The 20,687-nt window shown below is 55.1% G+C and overlaps 1 protein-coding gene across 8 annotated transcripts in view; it reads left to right on the top strand.

Moving 5' to 3' along the window:
* PEBP4 (phosphatidylethanolamine binding protein 4) overlaps positions 1–20,687 on the top strand; it is an 80,798-nt gene that overhangs the window by 37,680 nt on the left and 22,431 nt on the right. For all 8 annotated transcript variants that reach the window (XM_049830799.1, XM_049830793.1, XM_049830800.1 and 5 more), the window contains one exon: positions 3,180–3,278. In XM_049830799.1, the coding sequence (XP_049686756.1) occupies positions 3,180–3,278 (99 nt within the window). The remainder of the gene's footprint in view (positions 1–3,179; positions 3,279–20,687) is intronic.

Genomic DNA, 20,687 nt, shown 5'->3' with positions numbered 1-20,687 from the left:
GACCCTTGGAAGGGTGAACCTTGGAAGGGTGACCCTTGTAAGGGTAAACTTTGGAAGGGTGACCCTTGGAAGGGTGACCCTTGTAAGGGTAAACTTTGGAAGGGTGACCCTTGGAAGGGTGACCCTTGGAAGGGTAAACTTTGGAAGGGTGACCCTTGGAAGGGTGAACTTTGGAAGGGTGACCCTTGGAAGAGTGACCTTTGCATGAGCCCAGCGTTGTCCCCATTGGTGTGCCACTGGTGGGACACACCGGCTCCCCACCGGCTCCCCCAGCACCAGCGGCTCTTCTGTGCCCCGGGCTGAGCAGAAAAGGGTGACGAGGTGTTCGGAGCTGCTTTGTTACTCCAAATTTTCAGCTGCGGTACCCCAAAATGGCTTTTTTTCCCCCCTCTCCCCCTTCCTCCAAAGGAAGATGCCACCCGTTCTTCTGCACTGGAGGACCGAGGAATTTTCTGCTCTAAACCCGCTTTCCTCCTCTCCAAAAATCCCCGGGGCTGGTTCATGCTTGTAAAGCTGAGCAGCTCCCGTGTCACTCGGGCTGGCTCCTGTCTGGAGCCCTGACAGCAGCTAATGCTGTTAGCCTGTGTCGAGGAGGGATTTCAGCATTAAACCCCCCCTCCCTAAAATCGCCAGCACTCCGGCTGCTCTGTTGCTTACAAGCAGAGCCAGCGAAAAACCACCTACCCCGTGTCTGGGGTACGTAGCATCGCTCGGGGACGCCGGCCAGAGGGTTTGCCCGGCTTTTGGGGTGATTTTCGGGGGGGCTGGCCCAGCCCCGGGAGCCGTGCCCGGCTGCTGGCATGGGATGTGATGGCACCTAAGCACCGGGAGATTAACTCGGGTCGTGGAGGGCTTTGCTATCTTTAGGTGGAAGGTGAGGGATTGTGCCTCTTAGGGTGGCCTGCAGGTAATGAGAGAGAAAAATCCCTCGGTCCCAGCCCGGCTCCGGGCCGCTGACCCCGGCTCCCGTCCCCGCGGGGGTCTGGCCTCGCCGGCCCCCGGCCGCGTGCATCGCCACCTTTCTAGGCCACAATCTGTACCGAATTGCGAGCCTGCTGTTAACTTCGCTTGCACTCTATTCTCGTGTTTGCTGTTATTTTTTAACACTTTTTTTCCCCCCCTCCTTTTTTTTTTCTTTTTTTTTTTTTTTTTTTTTTTTTTGCATAAAAGCACTATCCTCTCCCCAGAGCCTGCCTGTAGCGAAGGCATGGTCTGTACAACTGCAATTATTTCGAAGAACAGATGGAGTGAGGAGCAGAAAGTCTGTTAATAGTAATAGAAATGCTACATGTTAACCTGGACAGCACACGATGACAGTCCCATGACTACACGTTCTGTTCCCACCAGCTGGGCTCCCGAGCAGAGACGAGAGATTCAGAAACGCCGTGCTCAGCTCCGCACCCTCCCCAAAGTTAGAGCTCAAATTCCTTCACACTTCCAGCGCAGGGTTTTTGGGTTGTCGGGCTTCTTCTCCCCCCCTCTCTCCTCCTTCCCATTAAATGCCGATTTCAGCGCCGGCAAGGAATATTGCTGATTTTTTTCCGGGATGCTCGCAGCGATGCAGTCGGCTGCAGCTGCGAGCACCGCAGGGAGGGAGGTGACAGCTCTGCTCCGAGGTCCTGAGCTTGGGCCTCATGTAGTGGCACCGTCACGGCCCCTTTTTCCGTGCATGCATCTGTATTCTTGACATAAAACCTCCCCAGCGATGCAAATGCCTTGAGCCAGGCTGGGATTAATGCACCGGGGCAGCAACGCCTCGCCGCCCGTTCTCCCAGGCAGGGCGGTTGCATGAGTTTGGGATTTTCTCTGCAACAGTTGCGAGCTGTTTGCTGAATGGGTCGAAATTCACTGCTTTCTGGTTAAACCGGTTCTTGTCGTGGAGGTGGGGTCTGCAAGGGGGGGTGCTGAGCGATGCAGGGCTCTGGTGGGCTGCAAAGGGAAGGGGCTACAGGGGATCTCTGGGTACGGCAATACCCCGGGGCTTGCTTGCCCCATTTGCCCCAACCAGGGGTTGGGAAATAGAGCAAAAAGGTTGTCTCAACCCCAACAATCTTGCTGCGAAAATCCCTGCCTGGTTTCACAAGCGACCGGAGGATTTAGCCACAGAGCTCCAGCTAATTTCGGTGGGAATTGCATGGCTAAATCCCCCAGCCGTTTATGAAACCTCAGCCCTCGGGCACGCTGGAGCCGTGCGTGGCACCGCTGGCGAGCTGACAGATGCACCTGGAGGTTTTATTAGGATATAGATCCCTTAATCTGGGTGCTTGCAGGATAATCTGGTGCCTGAGGTCCTGCCAAATCCCCCGAGATCAGCAGGTTTTCTATCCACAGCCTCCAGAGGTCACTTCAAACCCAGCTCCATCCTCAGGGGACCAAAAAATCCACGTTGTCTCATAGAGCCGGTGGCACCCTTGGGTGCTGGACACCCTCGGTGGGGACCTGGGGTGGGCTGGGGGGGATGCTGGGGGGCTGAGGAGCATCATCCATGAGTCTTTGCTCTCTTTGCCCGGTTGCCATCGCCCAGGAGAGGTACTGGAATTCCCGGGTACGTGGCGAGGCAGCGGCTTTGCCTTCTTGCAGCATCCCTGGTGCATCTTTTGGTTAGTTTGGGGTTTTTTAAGTAGAGCTTAGCATCTCGCAGCCACCCTCAAGGAGACCGGAGCATCCAGCCTGTCTCCGGCCACCGCCGCAGGGCTGGAGCTGTATTTGAATCCCCAAAATATCCCATCCCCCTCTCCCAGGGATTGCCATCCTCGGCGGAAAGTCCCCCGTGCCGTGGTGCATGGCTCTGCCCTGCGCCGCTGTAGGATGTGGTTAGAGGATGGCTGGCAGGGGAGGAAATTCTCTTTGGTGCCTTTTATTTGGAGATAGCAGAAAACCCCTGTTCTTCCTCTCTTTGAAGAGCTTTAGACCGCGAGGACTAACTCGTCCCGAGCGGGTTTGTGGCCCTCGCGTTCCCCTGGCGCGCGTTCATCCCTCGCCTTCTCTGTGCATTTTGCATGAGCGCAACCGTCAAAGTGTGCGTGCGTGGGAAAGCGTGGGAAAAAAAAAAATAAAAAAAAATTGGGGGGGCTGATAAAACTCCTGGAGGGTTGCTCCTTGCTCGCAGGCCGTGGGTGCAAGCTCCCGGTCCCGCACACCGTGCCCATAGCGTTCTCTTCTCCTCTCCTCTCTCGCAGAGCAAGAAGTACGTGCTGGTGCTGGTGGACCCCGACGCTCCCAGTAGAGCCAACCCCAGGAACCGGTTCTGGAGGCACTGGCTGGTCACCGACATCCCAGTGAGTCCCACTCCGTGGGGTCCGTATCTTGGGGTCCCAACAGCTCGGGGCTTCTCCGAGTGCTGGGGTGCATCGGGCGTTCCTGCCCCGGAGGGTTGGATTCCCATGGGATGCATATCTCTCTCGGTACGGCAGCATCTCGGTGAAATCCCGAAGGATGAGCGTTTGGGAGAGAAATGTAAATGGTGCTCGGCGTGTAGGTAGGGGAGTGCTTCCTCAGGCTATATAGAGCGAAGCTGGTCCAAAAATATTGCTGGGTTTTTTTTTTTCTTCTTCTTCTTCTTCTAAGGAAATGCTGAAAAAAACCCGCTTTGAAAACTCCCCACCACCAGTTTTCTCTGCAGAGACAACCGGTCGTTTCAAACATCTCCTACTGCTGGGTTGGTTTTTTTTTTTTTTTGGTTAAAAAAGCGGTTTTGGTGAAAATCTTGCTGGTGCCAAATTTTCCCTTTCTTTTTTTTTTTTTTTTTTTTCCTGAGAAAAGCATTTCCAGCCTGGGGAAGCAAACAGGGGGAAAATGGGTTTGGGCTCAATTCCTGCTGCTTCCCAGTTCCGTGGCCACAGGACAGACGGATGGGACAGACGGACAAGCCCTTACCCTGCAGCGGGGCATCGCTCCCGAACTGTCCCGGCATATCGCTGGTTTGCTTCCAGAAAGGTTTTGGAAAATCAGCTTGTTCCTCTCTTGCTTGCTTTTATCTTTTAAAAGATAAGGTGTTTCAGCCTTGAATCAATCTAACTAATAATCTTAGTACTAAAGTCTAATTAAGATATCAATTAATTTGCAGCACGCATTTAACAAGAAATATCTCGTCATTCTCCTCTATTATTCTCTGAAATTACTGCTAAGGGCTTTTTGTACAGATACCTTAATTAGACTTTTTATTGTTAATGGGAATATTGAGCAAATTAAAATTGGATATTAATACTTTCCATGAATTTTATAATTGGCTGAAAAATATAAAGCATTCAGAATAATTGCAGAGATTTGTGTACAGGGCTTTTTTTTTTTTTTAATCCTTCACAGAAACCCTTCTGCATTTCTAACAACAGGGTCCTGAAAGTCTCTCATTAATTTTAATATTTACTAAACGCAAAGAAGCCCAAGCTCTTGTTTTCCCTTCTGTACACAGATCCTTCTGAGGCTTTCGCTATTGCTAATTATTGTGTTTTTCTTTTCTTTTCTTTTCTTTTCTTTTTTTTTTGAGTATAAGATCATTTAAGCAAAGAAGGGAAATGCGGGATTAAAACCAGTTCACCAGCACAAATAGAAGGTGGTTTTTTTCCCCGGCATTTGGGCGATTCAGTTTGCAGCACAAAAGGTCAGAAAACTCCTTGCCAGGCCATGCAGGAGGGGGAAAAAGGAGATTTTTGGGAAGGAGAAGGGCTTTCCCATCTCCAGGTGCCGCGTCTCTGCCAGGAACGGGGCTGACCCCAACCCCACCTATATCCTTAAGTATTTTTGTCATGAGATAAATATATATGTGTACATATATGAGCAGGGACTTGGGCTCAACGATCCTCATGGGCCCCTTCCAACTTGAGATACTCTGTGATTCTGAGATATATTATATATAAAATATATATATTGATATGGCATAGTATATATAGAAACGTATATAATGATATGATACATATGCCATATATATACCTCTCCCTCACGTATACACGCACCTACACGCCTATAAATCTCCATCGCCCTGTAAGACCCCACCAAACCCAGCATCATCCTCGCAGGGCCCCAGGACAAAATCACCTCGCCCCAGCCCCGAGGTGGATCCCCATTGCCGGTGGGCTTGTGTGTGTTGGGGCGGGGGGTCCCAGCATCCCCCCCCGCTCATTCCCCAAGGCCGCAGCCGGAGCTTTCCCAAAGCACCAGCCCCAAATCTCTTCTGCGAAGCCGGCGGCTCCCCGGGCTCCGACACATGGTGTCTCGTTGAAATGCAGATCGTTGGGGGGTATATGGAAGTCTTGGCTCCGAGGAGCTTCAGCTGACAGGCTTATTTGCACACTGGCTCTAAAATAACCGTGTAGGCTTTACATGACACCTTCTGTTGCTTTGGTGCAGAAAGGGGCTTTCAAGCGCCTTTCTCCGAGAGGGACGGGGCGGCCGGCGGGACGGCTGGGGGGCTGCGAAAGCCCCCGCGCCCCGGCATCGCCCCGGCATCGCCCCGGCATCGCCCCGGCTTTGCCATCCCCAGGTTTGGAGGGACCCGGCTCTGGCAGCACTAAATGGCAGTATAGGTGCTGCAGTACCTTGGCACGCCACCAAGTTTGGGATTCGGCACTGGATTTGCTTTTTCCAGGTGGGTTTGGGGATGGAGCATCCCATCCCCGCGGTGCCGGTCGCCGTTCCTTATCAGCCGCTGCTCTGCCGCTCCTCCGATTGTCAAACACGAGAGATGCTTTCACTCCCATTCAAAATAATTTAAATAAAAATGTTGCTACAAAGTGGAATAATATCTTTTGATGAATGTTTTTAAAGCCCTTTAGGTTTTCATGGTAATTTGCAGTGTAAAATTATTTAGAGATAAGAGCCAAATTAGCTCTTATAGGCGGAGGTCGATATGTCCCGTTATCCATGCAAGCAGTGTTTAAATATAATCAGCCTTTACTCTAATGCAGCATAATTGTTCATTTGAAATAGCTTTTTTTTTTTTTTACTCCATTCAATGAGTCATTAAAATATTCAAAGGATAATGCAGTGAATTGGAAATGAATTTATCACATTATCCTGTATATACTGTAGAGCATCAGGTAACTAGGCAGAGTCGGAACCAGTTTACAGAGAAATCCAGTAAACAAGGCTTTCCATTTTGTATTCAGCGGGGGAAAGAAAAAGAAGGGAGAAAATACTGCCCTTCAAATGGAAAGCTTTCCGTCTTTATTCCCCCTCCTTGGGGAGGAGGAAGGGGGAGGGAGAGAGCAGCAAATTTGTACTCCACTAAAGCCTCGCTGCTTTAACTTTATTTTTATCAAAATATGTTTGTAACAGAAAGTCGTTATGGAAACCAGTTCTGCCAGCCGGGAGAAATCCTGCGCCAGGCTGGAGCGGAGCGGGACCCACCGGGCGCTGCTGCCGCCCGGCACGGCTCGGCTCGGCTTGGCTCGCTCCGCCGACCCCTTCCCCCGCCGGGGATGGTTGGGGAAACTGAGGCACAGAGCTGGTCGGACACCAGCCCAGGGTCAGATAGGGGAAATACGTCAACGCGGAGTTTGAAGGAGAGCTGTTCCCACCCCATCGCCCATCACGATAAACGGCTTTTCTCCCCGCGGTGGGTGCGCTGGGGCGCAGCCCCCCCACCCCCAGGAGCTGCGGTCGCTCCCGTGCCTTTGCAGAGCGGGGTGGGGAACCCACGGGTGCGGGACCGGTGGGTTTGGGTGCCGGGGGACCGTAGCATCCCTGTCCGGTCCCAGAGGTCCCGGCATCGCCGGCGGTCCTCGCCTGCGGTGTTTGCTCCCGCGGTTGCGTTTGTCAGAGCGTTTCTCCTTGCCGGTTGATAAACAGGCTCCGGGTTGCAAGTGTCACCATAGAAACAGGTGCTATCTTAAGCAAACAAGGGCTTTATTAACCTTAAAAGTTACGGGATTTTTGCACGATTAGAGGCTGGGAAGAGAGCTGCGGGGGGCCGGCTGCTCGCCCACGCGTGTGGCCCTGCACCCTGCCCCAGCGAACGTCCCCATCCCAAAGGGACACTGATCCACGTGCTCCAAAGGAAACTTTTCCCCTGAAGCGTGTTTATACAGCACACGGCACGGGGGTCATGCTTATCCAAAATACTTGGATTTATTAAAATTAATAGAGAGCAGCTGTTAATTGCCGGCTGCTGTTATTGCTGCTTCTCGGCTGCCGGGCGAAGCGCCGTACGGACACGCCGGGGACGTTTTTGCAGAACTCTTGCGATCGGGCGCGTTCAGCATCCCAGCAGTGCCAGCTGCGGCCAGCGAGGAGAAAAATCTTGTAGGGGCAGGGAATGCTTTTTAGTGGGTTAATTGATGGAAGTGGGGAACAAAAAAATCAGCTTTTGGGTATCCTGCGGGTAGGAGGGATCCCTGTTCTGGGAGATGCCGGAATGCGAGGGTAGGTTACCCCACCTGCGCCGGGCCTGATCCTGTGGCCATCCAGCATCCCCGGTCCCCGTGCCGCCGGCTGGCTCTGCGATGCCGTGGGATCGCCGATCCCCGCCGTGCCGGTGGGACCCTCCGCCTCCGTCAGGGGGGACGGGGCAGACGTCATAGTTGGTGCGGCGGTGGTGTTCCTCCTCGCGGGGGCCCTTTCGACTCTACTTTTGGGTGATTAAACCGAGGGTTTGAAAGGGAAAGAACAGAGAGAAAAGTGGTTTTAATTGATGACTTGGCTCCTTGGAATAGTCAGTTCCGCAGTGTGAGTTTCTCTTGCTGCTTGTTAATGAAGCCTTCATTAACAAAAGAAAAAAAAAAACTAAGGAAAACCAAAATAAGCAGAAGGGGTTGCTGCTCAGGTGTAGTTTTCTTTGAGCTTCAAGCTGCTTTGGTCCTCCATAGGCAAGGTCGAGTCCCCCCGAAATGCCGGCAGCCCGGCAGCGGTGGGAGCCTCGGCACTGCCGCGTTTGCCAGGACCCGGCACCGGCCCTTGGGGCACGTGTTTCCCTGATGAGGTTTGTGTTGAACAGGTTTCCCGTGAGCCGTATCCCAAGTTGAGCGTCAACTGCTATTATTCACGTTCTGCAGACAGATGGGGTTTAATTGCTGTTACTGTCAGGCGCTCTGCAAATATCATAGGAAAAGGGCTTTCTGGCTAATTGTTTTAAAATAAAAGTTCAGAAACGATGTATAGAAATTATAGTTCAAATGTGTTTTAAAGAGCAAACTGTTTATATTACCTTTAAACGTAGTCTTTAGTCAACAGCGTTAGGATCAGCGAGTGAGCGTACGATGCAGTGCCGTCCCAGGGCCTGCGACGCTGGAATGAGCTGGGAGCAGTAACGTACAGCTGTGGGAAAACCACCACCGAAGCGTGACTGGCCCGAGCTGTGGGAGAACAGAGCTGCCTAGCTGGGGAATTTCTCGGGCAGCGTCAGGGGGAAAGCGCTGCCTTCACCGGGCTGCAGCCGAGGAAAAGACAGAAGGGAGCTTGGGGAAGGCCAGAGCCCCCGGGATGAGCAAGCGGTGGGAAAAGGTCTCCTTGCACAAGAGCACCCGGTTGCACGAGCACATGTGTTTGCACAAGCGTGTACCTTTGCCCGAGGATACGGCGCGACTCTGGCAAACCTTGCTCTGCCGCCGGGATACGGTCCGGGAGCAGCCTGTCCTTGCTCTGCCCTTTGCCACCGTGGTCCGTCATTCCGTCAGGGTGCTCCGGTCCCTTCCCGTGCTCTGCCCGGGGGAAATTTGGTCTGCAAATCCCCGGTGTGCAAGAGGGTTAAACCCTCTTTGCATCCCCGCAAACCCCGGCTCCTTATGAGCTGCTGCTTGGGTTTATGCTCGCCTGCCTTGTAATTAATGCTCCCAGGTAATTACACTCCCAAACCCCTTGAAAAGCTGCCACTAAGCAATTCCGCCTGGGACACAAGAAGCGCTGAAAGCCCACGGGGGGGGGTACGTTACGGCTCTGCTGTGTCTTGGGGAACAGCCGCCCCGCAGCGGGGACGGGGCTCCGTCACGGGGACCGAGCACGCTTTTTCTTGCTGCAGCTCATTTTGGGGTCGGGAGGAAAGGGGGAAAGCACCAGGTACCCCAACACCTCCAGTTCCCTGCCCTCATCCCTCACCACCGAGCCATCCTCCTCCTCCACCCTGCTCTGGGCACCCTGCACCCAGCTCAACCCCCCCGGGGCGATGCAGCACCTTCTTCTTCTGCACACAACGATGCCGAGCAAAGCGCTCGGGGCTGCGCTCGGGATGACAGGCTCTGCACAGACGTGCATTATATGATTATTATCATTATATTGCCAAGGATCCATGATGAGCGAGGTGGTTACGACAGCTACAAAGAGGCTCTTGTAAGCAGGAGCTGCTCGCGGTTTTTTCCGCTCAGCCCCGCACGGCCCAGCCCCGTCCCGCGGATGCTCTTGGCTTTGCTCGGGCCCTGCCATTGCGTAGAGGGGAATTTAGGGTGAAGCCGCGGTGCTAAAAGCATTCAGCGCCCAGAAACCCGTCTGTTTTGGGGGTTATTTGGGATGTTTTCATGTGTGAGACACGCGGTTTGTTGCCCTCGCTGGGAGCCGCCCCGTGAATTGGTCCCTCTGCCTTCGTCTCCGCAGCAGGTATCGTCGTTAGGCAGATGGGAATTAAGGTTTTTTCCTCGATGTTTCTATTTCATTTAACATGCAAAGGCTAATAATTTGTCACAATTCAATAAAGCAGAGGTTACAAACACTCTCGCTGCTGTTTATTTAAATGATGGTTTGTTAATTAGCTCCTCTTAACGAGGAGAGAATAAATCAGATAAAACGTACCAAAACGGTATGGAGACATTTTGCAGATTAATTTTATTTTCCAGCTGAGATGCTCCCGGCACCCAGCGCTCACCGGTTCCCGGCTCTGTCCCAGCCTGCTTCCCGAGCCGCAGTGCAGCTATCGGTGTGCGGAGGCACATCGTGGCACCGCTCAGCCCCGGCTGATGCTCCGTCTCGTTGCGTCTTGCTCATCACGGGCCCAAAAAGGACTTTTCTGGCTCTTTTCTGCTGCTGGGCTCTGTCCCTCCGGCCTGGCCGTGGCGGTGGCTGACCCTGCGGCACGCCGCGTTTCCCTCTGGATCGGCTCGCCGCTTGTTTAGTCTAAGGTGGATGAAGGGGGAAAATAAAAATTACGTCAAGAATAAAGTTTTGCCGATGCAATTGGGAGTTCGGGGCAGGTTTACCCATCACCGTGAGCTCTGATTTCATCGCTGGCCCTGTGGAGAGCACTTGGCTCCCATCGGCGTTGTGTCCCCGCCACCCTGGGAATGTTTCATATATAGTCTATGAAATGTGTCCGGGGACGGGATGTCTTGCAAACTCTTGTCCGCGTCCCCCCGCGAGCATCCAGGGATCCCCGCGGCGGTGGCCGGAGAAGAGTGGCAGGGTTGTGCGTTCGCCGAGTCTACCTTGCGGAAGAGACGCTAATCAATGATTAATCGGGCATGTGTGGTTGTGTGGGAGCGATTTGTGTTGGAGGAGGGAACTCCTACAGCACCCCGGTCATGAATCATTTGAAAGGCAAATTTGTGCAGTTACCAAGGGAACGGAAGAAAGGAAGGGACTTCCCTTGCCGAAATGACTCGCGCTCTGATGCGGCTGAGAAAATCGCTCCAAAAAAAAAAAAAAAATTAAAAAAAAAAAAAAAGGGGAAAAAAAAAAAAGGAGAAAAAAAAAAAGAGTCGAAGCTGTGACTAAGCAGCAGAAGTTATGTAAAGCGCTCGCTGGGAAGTGCAGGGGAGGGACAGCACATCCTGCTGCTGCCCACGGCGGTGGCGGGGGGCGGCCGTCGGCCCCCTTCTCGCCTCCCCGGGGAGCGGGGGCGAAGCCGCGCCGGCTGGCCTGCTCCTCGCCTCTTGCCCTTGCTCACGCAGGTGTTTATAAGGGCTGGGTACCCTGCCTCGGTGCCCACGCTGGAGTGGGGCATCGTCCCCGGGGCCGGGACCGGGCACCCGCATCCCACACCTCTGCATCACCCTCGGTCGCGGGTCCCTCGGGAGTGGGTGCTGCAGCTGGCATTGCGCCGGGAAAACGTCCTTGCTCCGGCCAGGGGGGGAGTTTTGGGGTGTTCTGGGGGATGCTGCGCCCCGCCGCGTGCTGCGGCATCACCCGTCAGCCGGACGGGTGCGTGGAGCCGGGCTGTTTCCATAGGGAACGGGAGGATGTGGGAAACGATGCTGCGAACTTCGCGCACGGTGACGTTCTTGGTGGCAGCCAATTTGGCACGTCTCTGCTGGGGCCGGGGCTGGGCTCGTGGTCGAGGGTGGGATCCTCTGCTCTGCTCCCTGTGGGCGCTCAGGCAAGGGCCAAATACTCAGTTTGGGGCTTGGCAGGCAAATTTCATGGTGCTCGGTATCCAAATTTAATGGCGCTCGGCACCCGAATTTAACGGTGCTCGGCATCCAAATTTAATGGTGCTCGCCCAAATTTAGGGATGCTCACCCAAATTTAGGGATGCTCATCCTAAGGGCGTAAAAGCACGTGCACGGCAGAGGCACCGACCGCTCCTCCGTGGCAAGGGGCCGGGCGAGGCACAAACGCGCACCTTAAAAACTCAGAAATGCGGTTTCTCTCTGAAAACGCGACCCCGGGGCCGCGCAAGGGGGATCACCAAAGACCCGGGGCCGCGGCAGCGAGATCCGCAGCAGCATCTCGGCAGAGCCCCAACCACGCCGGGAAGATGCTTTGGGATCTTTCCAGCTTCCGCTCGGGAGCCCCCGAGCCCGACGGGGAGCCGCAATATCTCCCGAAAAGGGAATGCAGAGGCAGCTGCGCGGTGAAGGAAAACCCTCTCCCTGCCCTCCCCTGGTGCCACAGACAACCGGTGTCTGAGCGATTAGTCACCGCGATAGCGCCGAGGCTTCCCTCCTCCACAGCAGAGCCTGTCCCCCCACACAGGCAAGCCAGCTGAATGCTTAATTGGAGTTCCTCACACCTACCGGGGTGTAGCCTTAAACGAAGTGACAGCGCGATCAAAGCGCTGGAGTCAGACCCCGGGAGCTGCGGGTTGCTATGGAGTTTCTGGCTTCTGATTTTAAAAGAAAGGGAAGAAAAAAAAAAAATAAAAATTCTATATCTATCTGTCTCTATATCTATGGAGCAATCTCAACCCCAAACCTGCGGATGCTGCCGGCGGAGCAGCGGGGTTGGGGCAGGGAGGTTGCGGGGCTGGTCCTTGGGGGGGTCTTCTCCTCGATGGGGTGCTCGACCCCAAAAAGGCGCTTTCTGCCCCGTAAAGCTGACAGCAGAGCCAGAGGAGATTTGGTAGTGGTTAAGAAACCCCGTGAGGCTCCTGCATCATGTGTATGGGAAGGGGGTAGGAAAGCTCAGCGTGGCAGAGAGCATCCCACGGGATCCAGCCGAGGCTTTTACTCCCCGATTACTTTTGGGACCGTCTCAGATGCATCGGGAAAGTCACCGGCAAACCTGTCCCCAGGGTGGGAGGCCTGTCCCTGCGCCAGCCCCCGCGGCTGGGTTAGCTCACCTGGAGGTGGCAGGGCTGGAGTTTGACCAAAGGATTAATTTTTTTCTGTCTGAAATTCACAGTGAGGACTTTAAGCTGATTAAAGCCGGTTTCTCACCCCGGTGAGGCCACGCACCGCGGTCTGCTTTGATCACTCAGGGGACAGTGAAGCGGCGGGACCCCCATAGATGGGGATGCCCGCGTCCCCCTGCTCCATAGCACCCCATCACCTACGGCTTCGTATTCCTCCGAAAGATGTTTAGGCTTAACTTTCAGAGGCCTTAAATTGCAGCGAGTGGGCACTGGGACCTGAGCCCCCGACGCTGCCCATCGCCTGGGGGAGCTGGGAGATTGGCTTTCGTTCAGGAGAGGGAAATTACAGCTTCATTCCCGTCAGGAACAACTTCTCTTCCCCAAAACAGAGGCACCGGGCAGGAGGGAAACAGGATATCGTTTGTGGTTTCATGAAAAAGTCGTCTTTTTTTTTTTCATTCTTGTCGCTTTGGGTTCTATTTAAAATTTGGGTATTCTGAGACAGAAAGTTATTTCAAAAGGGCGAAAACGTGTCAAGTTCCAGAAAATGGTGAAATCAGCTCGATGGCAGCTTTTTTTTTTTTTTTTGGAAACACGGTTCTCTCCCAAATCCTCCCAGATCGGTGCCGTGGCCGGCGCAGGATCTGGCCCCATCCCCCTCCACCCTGCCCTTGCTTCGGTGCTGCGCGAAGGAGCATCCCTGGTACCAAAATGCCATTTTTTTCACCCCAATCCCTCCACCAGCTGTTGGCCCGGGGGATTTGCACCCCACCGCCGTGCCGGGGCCCCTCCGCCGCCTTGAGCCCGACCCCGGATACCTGCGCGTGGGCAGGGACGATCGTTGAAGCCCCATCGATCCCGTCTGCCAACTGCCCAGCGCTGCCCCAGCAAAAGGGCCCTTCATCGATAAAGCATCAACTCTCGCAGGGTGCTACCGGCGGGTTTAAAAAGATCATCTCGAAGCGAGGGCTTTTGGTTCTCACCGATTAATTAGTGCATTGTAAATGACTCGGAAAGGAGGTGACCGGTAAATGCGAGAGCAATTAAATCTGCAGCGCCCGTGCCCCTCCGACCCCTCTCCCGATGCATCGATCTCGCTCGGCAGCCTCTGGGGAAGCGATGGGGTGGGCTGAGTCGGGATCGCATCCCCCTGGCATTGGGAAAAAAGGCTTTTCCCAGGCTGGGATCCACTTCTGCCTCTCCAGGCAGGCGCAGCTGGCCGGCTCACCTCTCTCCTGCAAAATGCAACGGGTTTATTCCCCGCTGTTTCTGAACGAGGGCCGGAACAAGGTAGGAGAGCGAGGAAAACCCTCCGCTGGCTTCCCTTGATGAACTGAGCTAATTTCTCTCTTAATGGTTAGCTACTGAGCTGAATGTGAGGCTTTCCTCCTGCACAGCAAACCCTCTCCCACACACAGACAAATAGGCTGAATATTTAATTGGAATTCCTCACACCTACAGGGTAAAGCCTTGTCAGTAGAAATATAGCCCATCGCCAGCTGGCATCCCCGCACGCCACCCACCTTATCTCTTAAAAAGAAATCCCTCCCCGTCCTCCTCCCTTCGCCACACACCCACGGCCCCCCCCCCCCCCCCCCCGGCCGTGGGAGGATGCTGCCCTCCCAGTGTCGGCCCCCGTTCTCCGGGGTGCCCTCTCGGGGACGGGGATGCTGTGGGAGGGTGCTCGGGCAGAGCCTGTCCCGATGGCCGTCGTGCCAGGAGAGATGCCCGTTGCCCATCATCTGCTGTACCGCGAAGGCACAACTCCCACCGGACCAGCAGCCGGAGCAAGATTCCCCCCACCCCGGGGGACAGTGGGGACCCCACTGCGGTCCCAGGGTGGTGGCAGGGGACGGAGAGCAGCAGAGGGCACTGCCGACCCGTCTGCCCGCACCTTGCCCTGCCAGTGCCAGCGTGATGAAATGCCGGGCGAAGCGTTGCCCGATATTCCGGGAGAGCAGGCAGCGTGCCCGGGGCGGTGGCTGGCAGGGGGGGTGCGCAAGCCCCCCGTTTGCAAGCCCCGGAGCCTTCCCACGGTGGTGGGAAGACCACCGTGCCCGCTCCCGAAAATGACTTTCCCTCCCTTTCCCACGCTGTCCCATCCGGCGTGGGATGTAACCCTGCGGCATCGAGTGCTGCCGTCGAGTTGATGGGGATGCGGGAGCTGAAGCCCTGCCTGCAAGGTGCCCCCCATCCCGGTGGGCAGGGGATGGGCTGGGGCTCTGGGCAATCCCTTGTGGCTGCAAGTGCTGATACCCCAGTCCAGACAAATCCCTCAATTCAGATTTTCCAGGGATGGCTGAAGCCGGCGGCTGATGGGGGAGCAGCCGGGTGCGAAGGCAGAACGTGGCACTGGTCCCGCGGCAGCACGGCACAGCTGAAACCCTAACAAACCAGCCAGACCCTCGTCTTTTTTCCTGGAAAGATAAGGGATGACGCTGTGCGCTCCCAGCTGGAGCACATGTGTGAGCACACACACATCAGGGAGTCGAGGGTTTTGGGATCCCGCAGCTTCTGGGTGTGATGGAAGGGCAGAGATAGGCACTGGGCTGCTGGGCGAGGGAATGCTCAATCCCGTTTGGGGATGCTCAGTGCCATTTTGGGATATGCCTGCCTGACCGTCCCAGCTCTGGACCACCACGGAGATCGCCGAGTTGGTGCCAGGGGTGATGGCAGCTGCCTGCCCTGCCCATGCCCCTTCCCACCTCTGCCCAGGGGTCTGCAAGAGCCCTTCATCCCGGGGCGCAGAGCCGGCTCCAGAGCATCCCTGGGCAGGGAGCTGCGGAGGGGGCAGCTGGGCTCGGCCCCCAGCCGAAGGGCTCTTCCCCAGGGATGCAGAGCCTCCAGTGCCATGGAGGAGGAGGAGGAGGAGGAGGAGGAGGAGGAGGAGGAGGAGGAGGAGGAGGAGGAGGAGGAGGAGGAGGAGGAGGAGGAGGAGGGCAGCGGGTTGTGAGCCCTGGGGAGGGGAGGAGACGACAGCACCGTGCGCTGCCTTTTGAGCTGCTGGGCTCTGCTGGCGAGGGCGGCATTTGTATTGCCCCTCATCCCTCCAATATCTCCTTTGGTTTCTAACAGAATTGCTCTTTTCTTATCCCCTGTCTTTTCCTTTTTGTGCTTTCTCCCTTGCTCCTTCTCGTACCTCTCTCATCCCAGGTTTCAAAGACCCCCCCCTCCATCCCCTGCAGGGACCTGCCGCCATCTGCGGTTTTCTTTCCCTTTCTTGTATTTTTTTTTAAAGTTTCCTCATGTCTTTGTCTTAACGAGCCAGGTTAAATATTCCATAATCAGTGTAATAATACACCTGGACTTGTTCGCGAGATATCTGCCTTTTGTACTGCGACAGGACATTAATAGTAATTATTCTGCTTTGTAATTGGAGCTTTAAATACTAATTCAAACAGCCAGAGGAAAACCAATTAGTGCTAATTTATCTCTATGTGTTTTGGAGAGCCTGTGTCTGTCATACTGTGAAGAAATAGGTTGGTAATTAGTACAGTTGGGTGGTAGATAGAAGTAATTATCAGATTCTTTCATGTTCTTTAAAGGGAAAAAAAAAATCTAAAGGCTGCATGACTCTTCCTTTCCGATGAAGTTTGCACCTCGATGGAAGGCAGTGCATGGTCCCAGCCAGCTCCAGGCTCGCCTGCTCTGCACGAGGCTCCCGGCCAGACCTTGTGGGCACCTTGCGCTGTACGAAGCGATGACCGATCCCGGGGACGGGATGCTTTGGGCACGGTCCGAGCATCCGAGGCTTCGCGCGCCGGGTTTAGCTCGGGCGGGGGCGGTGCGGTGTCCTCGGAGGCGGCGAGCGGCACCCACGCCGCGGGCGAACGCCGGTGACGAAGGCGTCGATCGGCACGAGGAGCTGCGCCTTTGCGCGCGGCCGGAGGAACGCTCCTGGCATCCCGGGCATTGCCCTGGGGAATTGAGCCGTACCCTGCTTCTCCGAGCTCTACCAGCTGTGTTTGAGCCGTACCTTATGCCTATGAATCCTGCCCTATGCGTTTGAGCCGTAGCCTATGCGTTTGAGCCAGACCCTATGCATTTGTGCCATACTTTGCCTGAGCCTTACCCTATGCGTCTGAGCCATACCCTATGCGTTTAAGCCATACTTTGTGTGTTTGAGCCGTACTTTGTGTTTGAGCCATACCCTATGCATTTGAGCCAGACCCTATGTGTTTGAACCAAAACCTATACATTCAAATCTTACCCTATGCGTATGAATGCTATCCTATGCATCTGAGCCATACTCCACGTTTATGGAACCTCTTCTGCATACCCTATATGTTTGAGCTGAACCTTGTGTGTTTGAGCCAGACCCTATGCATTTGAGCCAGACCTTATGTGTTTGAGCCAGACCTTGCGCGTTTGAGCCAGACCCTATGCATTTGAGCCAGACCTTGTGCATTTTAGCTATACCCTATGCATTTTGGGAGACATCGGTGGTGGCCAAGTGGCCGCTGTCCCCATCATCCCTGTCCCCGTCGTCTCCTCCTGGTGCTCTCGCTTTGCTGCCCAGGAGGAAGCAGCAGGTTCCTCGAGGACGCTGGGCCCTGCCACATGCTGCTGGTTTTTTTTTTTTCTTTTTGTTTCCTCTTACTGGATAAGAGGATCTCGAGGTTTTCTGGGAAGGGAGGATTTGGTTTGTGGTTCCTTCGATCTCCCCCGCCATGTTGTGCTATTAAAAAAATAAATAATGCGTGGAGTAGTTGTTCACCCCATCAGGATGTCGGGCCGAGCCAGACCAGGAGCGCAGCAGGATCTGCAGGAATTCATTAATGGCCCATTCTGTATTTCCTTTGCTCTTTAAAAACCCAGTGGAGTTACCTTGGTAATAATAAAGTGCACGATTCCAGGAGGGAGGGAACAGATTCTTATTTTGATTAAACGGATTTCTCCTCCTCCCCTCCTTGCCCCTTTTATTCCTGCCAATTTAAAATTTTTGTTTAGGGAAAAAAAAAATTATAAGCAAATGCTAATGATGGAAAAAAGCACATTTTTTCAAGGGAGGGGAGAAAATGCCATTGGAAATCTGCTATGCGAAGAGATGCCGGGGGGCACAATATATCAAAGAAAATATAATACACCCAGGTTAAAACTAATGATTGCCATATAATTAGATGTGAACCATTGTGCTATAAATGTGTATTCTTCAGCGTGCTGTGATTTTACTGTAAAAGAGAGAGAGAGAGTGAGCGCGAGAGAGAGCGCACAAGAGAAAGAAAGACAGAAAAACACAGAACCCAGCAACATACTATAAAAAGCACTCTGTTGACTTTTCTGCTGTTTAGTATTCCTTGCCCGTACTCCCCCGGGAGTATGTAATTAGTGCTTTATGAAGAGTGCATTTAAAGCAGTTTAATATTCACCTCATTCAGTCTGAAACAATGTGATCACTGCTTAGACAAATCACTGCTCCTTACTGACATCCTCTGTCAGTACATTACCTCTGAAAAGACCTTTCAAGAGGCTTGGATGTTAATTAGTTGTCTATCATGTATAAACAGAGCAGTGAGCAGAAGGGCTGCACCAGGCCAAAGACACAGAGGGAAATACTGGAAATACTTTTTTCTTTTTTTTTTTTTTCCCTCCCCCTTTAATGAAAATTCCTGGCTTTCTCGTCCTCCGCTCCCCAGTTTGCTGGCGCTTCGCAGAGTTTTGCGTGGCCTGGAGTGGAGCCTGGGTTTCCCTGCCGCTGGGTGCCCTCCCAGGGATGCTGAGCCAGCCTGGCCCCACGGCTCTCTGCTGCCCTGGCTCTGCAGGCAAGGGGCTGCTGGACCCCTGCCGGGCCGTGGAGCATCCTCCGCTCTGGCCGGGCACGTGCTGGGCTGCCCTGCTGCCCTGCAAAATGTGAGCATCCCAGCCAATATCCCAGCCCGCGTCCCAGCCCTGCATCGCAGCCCTACAACCTGGTCCTTGCATCCCAGGGCTGCATCCCAACCATGCATCCCAGCCCTGCTTCCCCTTGCTACAACCCAGCCCTGCATCCCAACCCTACATCCCAGTGCTGCATCCCAAGCCTAGATCCCAGTGCTACATCCCAGCCCTGCATCCCAGCCCTGCTTCCCTGTGCTACATCCCAGCCCTGCATCCCAATCCCACACCCCAATGCTACATCTCAACCCCACATCCCAACCCTGCATCCCAACCCTACCTGCCAGCCCAGAATCCCTGTGCTACAGCCTGGCCCTGTATCCCGGTCCTGTATCCCATCCCGCAGGTGCTTTCCCAAGCAGACAGGGATACTCAGCTGAGTTCCCCCCGGCTCTTCAGCCCTGCATTGCTGTTCCCTTTGGAAGCGCGAAGCTGCCGTACTTTGTTGAACGTGGAAGCGCCCCAGCCTAACGAGCTGGGCAAGCCGCTCGGTGGGATGGGACAGGGGACCCTCAATTTCTCATCGCAGCACCTCACCGTGCTTAGGGATATTCCCAGCGGGACATGGGCATGGCAATGCCGCAGGGCTGGGGATGGGACCAGGCACCTGCCAGTGCGGGAAGGTGCTTTAATCCCAGCACTGACACCAGTTTAGTGACTGAACATGCTGAACTAGTGCTTCTGCACCTATAAAATGTGGTTACTGACACCCACCCACTTTCCTAACATGCTTGGAAATGAATGGATGGAAAATACTATAGGAAAAGGAAGTATTGCTATTTAAAACGGAGTTTAGCTTAGCACAGTGGCTTTACCCAGTGCAAAGCCCCGTTGGTTTGCTGCGGTGCTCGCTTTATTGATGCTGATAAGCGGTTCTCGCTGGAAGGGATGCGCTGGCTGTCGCAGCCCTCCTCCACGGCACCGGCACGGGGCGACGAGGGATGAGGGAGCGGGTGGGAGACCTGGCTTAGACACGCTTATTGCACCCCGAAGAGGCTCTTTAGCGGTTCAAAGCGATTCTTTCCATTTTCTGTCGCTGCGCCCCTGCCAGCCCAGGTAAAATGTCTGGCAGATGACGGTGGCTGCCTCACCCTGCCTGCCCCCGGCTTTATCTTCTCAGGGAAATCCAGCAGATTGGGGGCAGCGCTGGGCCCCATCCAGCCGCACGCCTGGAAGGATGCTCCCCACGCTCCCCATGGGCTGCCAGCCCCGAGCCCTCCTTCTCTGGGACAGCTTGTCCCCCATGCGTATCCCTGCATTCCCCCCCCCCCCCACCGCCGTGACCCCCTGCGTGTCCCCGATGTCCCCCCGCTCCCCGTGTCCCCTCGCTGGGTGCAGCGGGTACAAGGCGGATGCAAGGCACCGTCCCGGGAGCTGGTCCCAGCTCCTCGAGCCCGGCCTCCGTGACGGCGATGGAAGACCGGGAGCCGTGGGAATCCTATTACCGGCCTCCATCTGGCAGCCCCTATTTGCTCGCCCGGGCGCTCGCAAGCCAAATCCAGCAAATCCAACACTTCCCGGGGCCGGGGCAGCCGCTCGCTCCCCCACGGAGGTGTTTAAGGGGCAGGCGAGGTCCGACGCCGTCCTTTCCCTTTGGCACAGAGCAGACACGGACTGTTGCTCGCTCTGCTGCTGTAAGCAACAGCCAAGGCTTGAAACCACAAGTGGTTTTGGGGTGAGACCCCCCCTGCACCCCACGGCCGGGCTCCCCACGCATGTGTCCCCATGGACAGCCCCACACCGTGGTGGGGACACACCGAGGATCCCCGTGGGATGCCTTCCTGAACCTCCCTGCCTGCCTGGCCACCGAGCAGCAGCTCCACACCCTCTGGCTTGGGGTTTTTCCCCCTTTCTCTCCCTTTTCCACCAGTTTGTTTCCCTGGCTCTCTTAGTCACAAAGGTGAGGCACTGACAGAGACACAGACATCAAAAACAAGAGGTGATGAAACGCCGGGAATAATTAAGTTGCACTAAATCACTGGGCCCTCGTGGCACGCTGCCAAAGCACTGAGGAAACTGGAGCACGAAGGAGCTGAGTTATTATTAATAATCACCAGCGCCCTCGTGAACAACAACCTATTTTGCACCTCTCTGTACCAAAGGAGTGGGAAGGGAGCAGCCGGCCGGAGGGACCGGGCTGGGAAGAGAACCATCAGCACGGGGGCCAGAGCAGGGGACAAGACCCCCAGGTCTCCTTCCCGCTGGCTCTGCCGGTGCACGGCGCTGCACATCCCACTGCGTGCGGGCAAATGGGGGACTGGATCCATCCCGGGGCCATCGGCACCGGTCGGGTTGGGCCGGCCGTGCTGGAGGCAGCTCAGGGCCAGAGCAAGTCTGCTCCCGCCGCGCATCCTCCACGCAACCCGGAGCTTTACGTAAGGGC

This window comes from Accipiter gentilis, chromosome 28 (genome assembly GCF_929443795.1).
Source record: "Accipiter gentilis chromosome 28, bAccGen1.1, whole genome shotgun sequence".
In the NCBI taxonomy this organism is placed as follows: domain Eukaryota; kingdom Metazoa; phylum Chordata; class Aves; order Accipitriformes; family Accipitridae; genus Astur; species Astur gentilis.
This window is presented reverse-complemented; position numbering and strand designations above follow the sequence as displayed.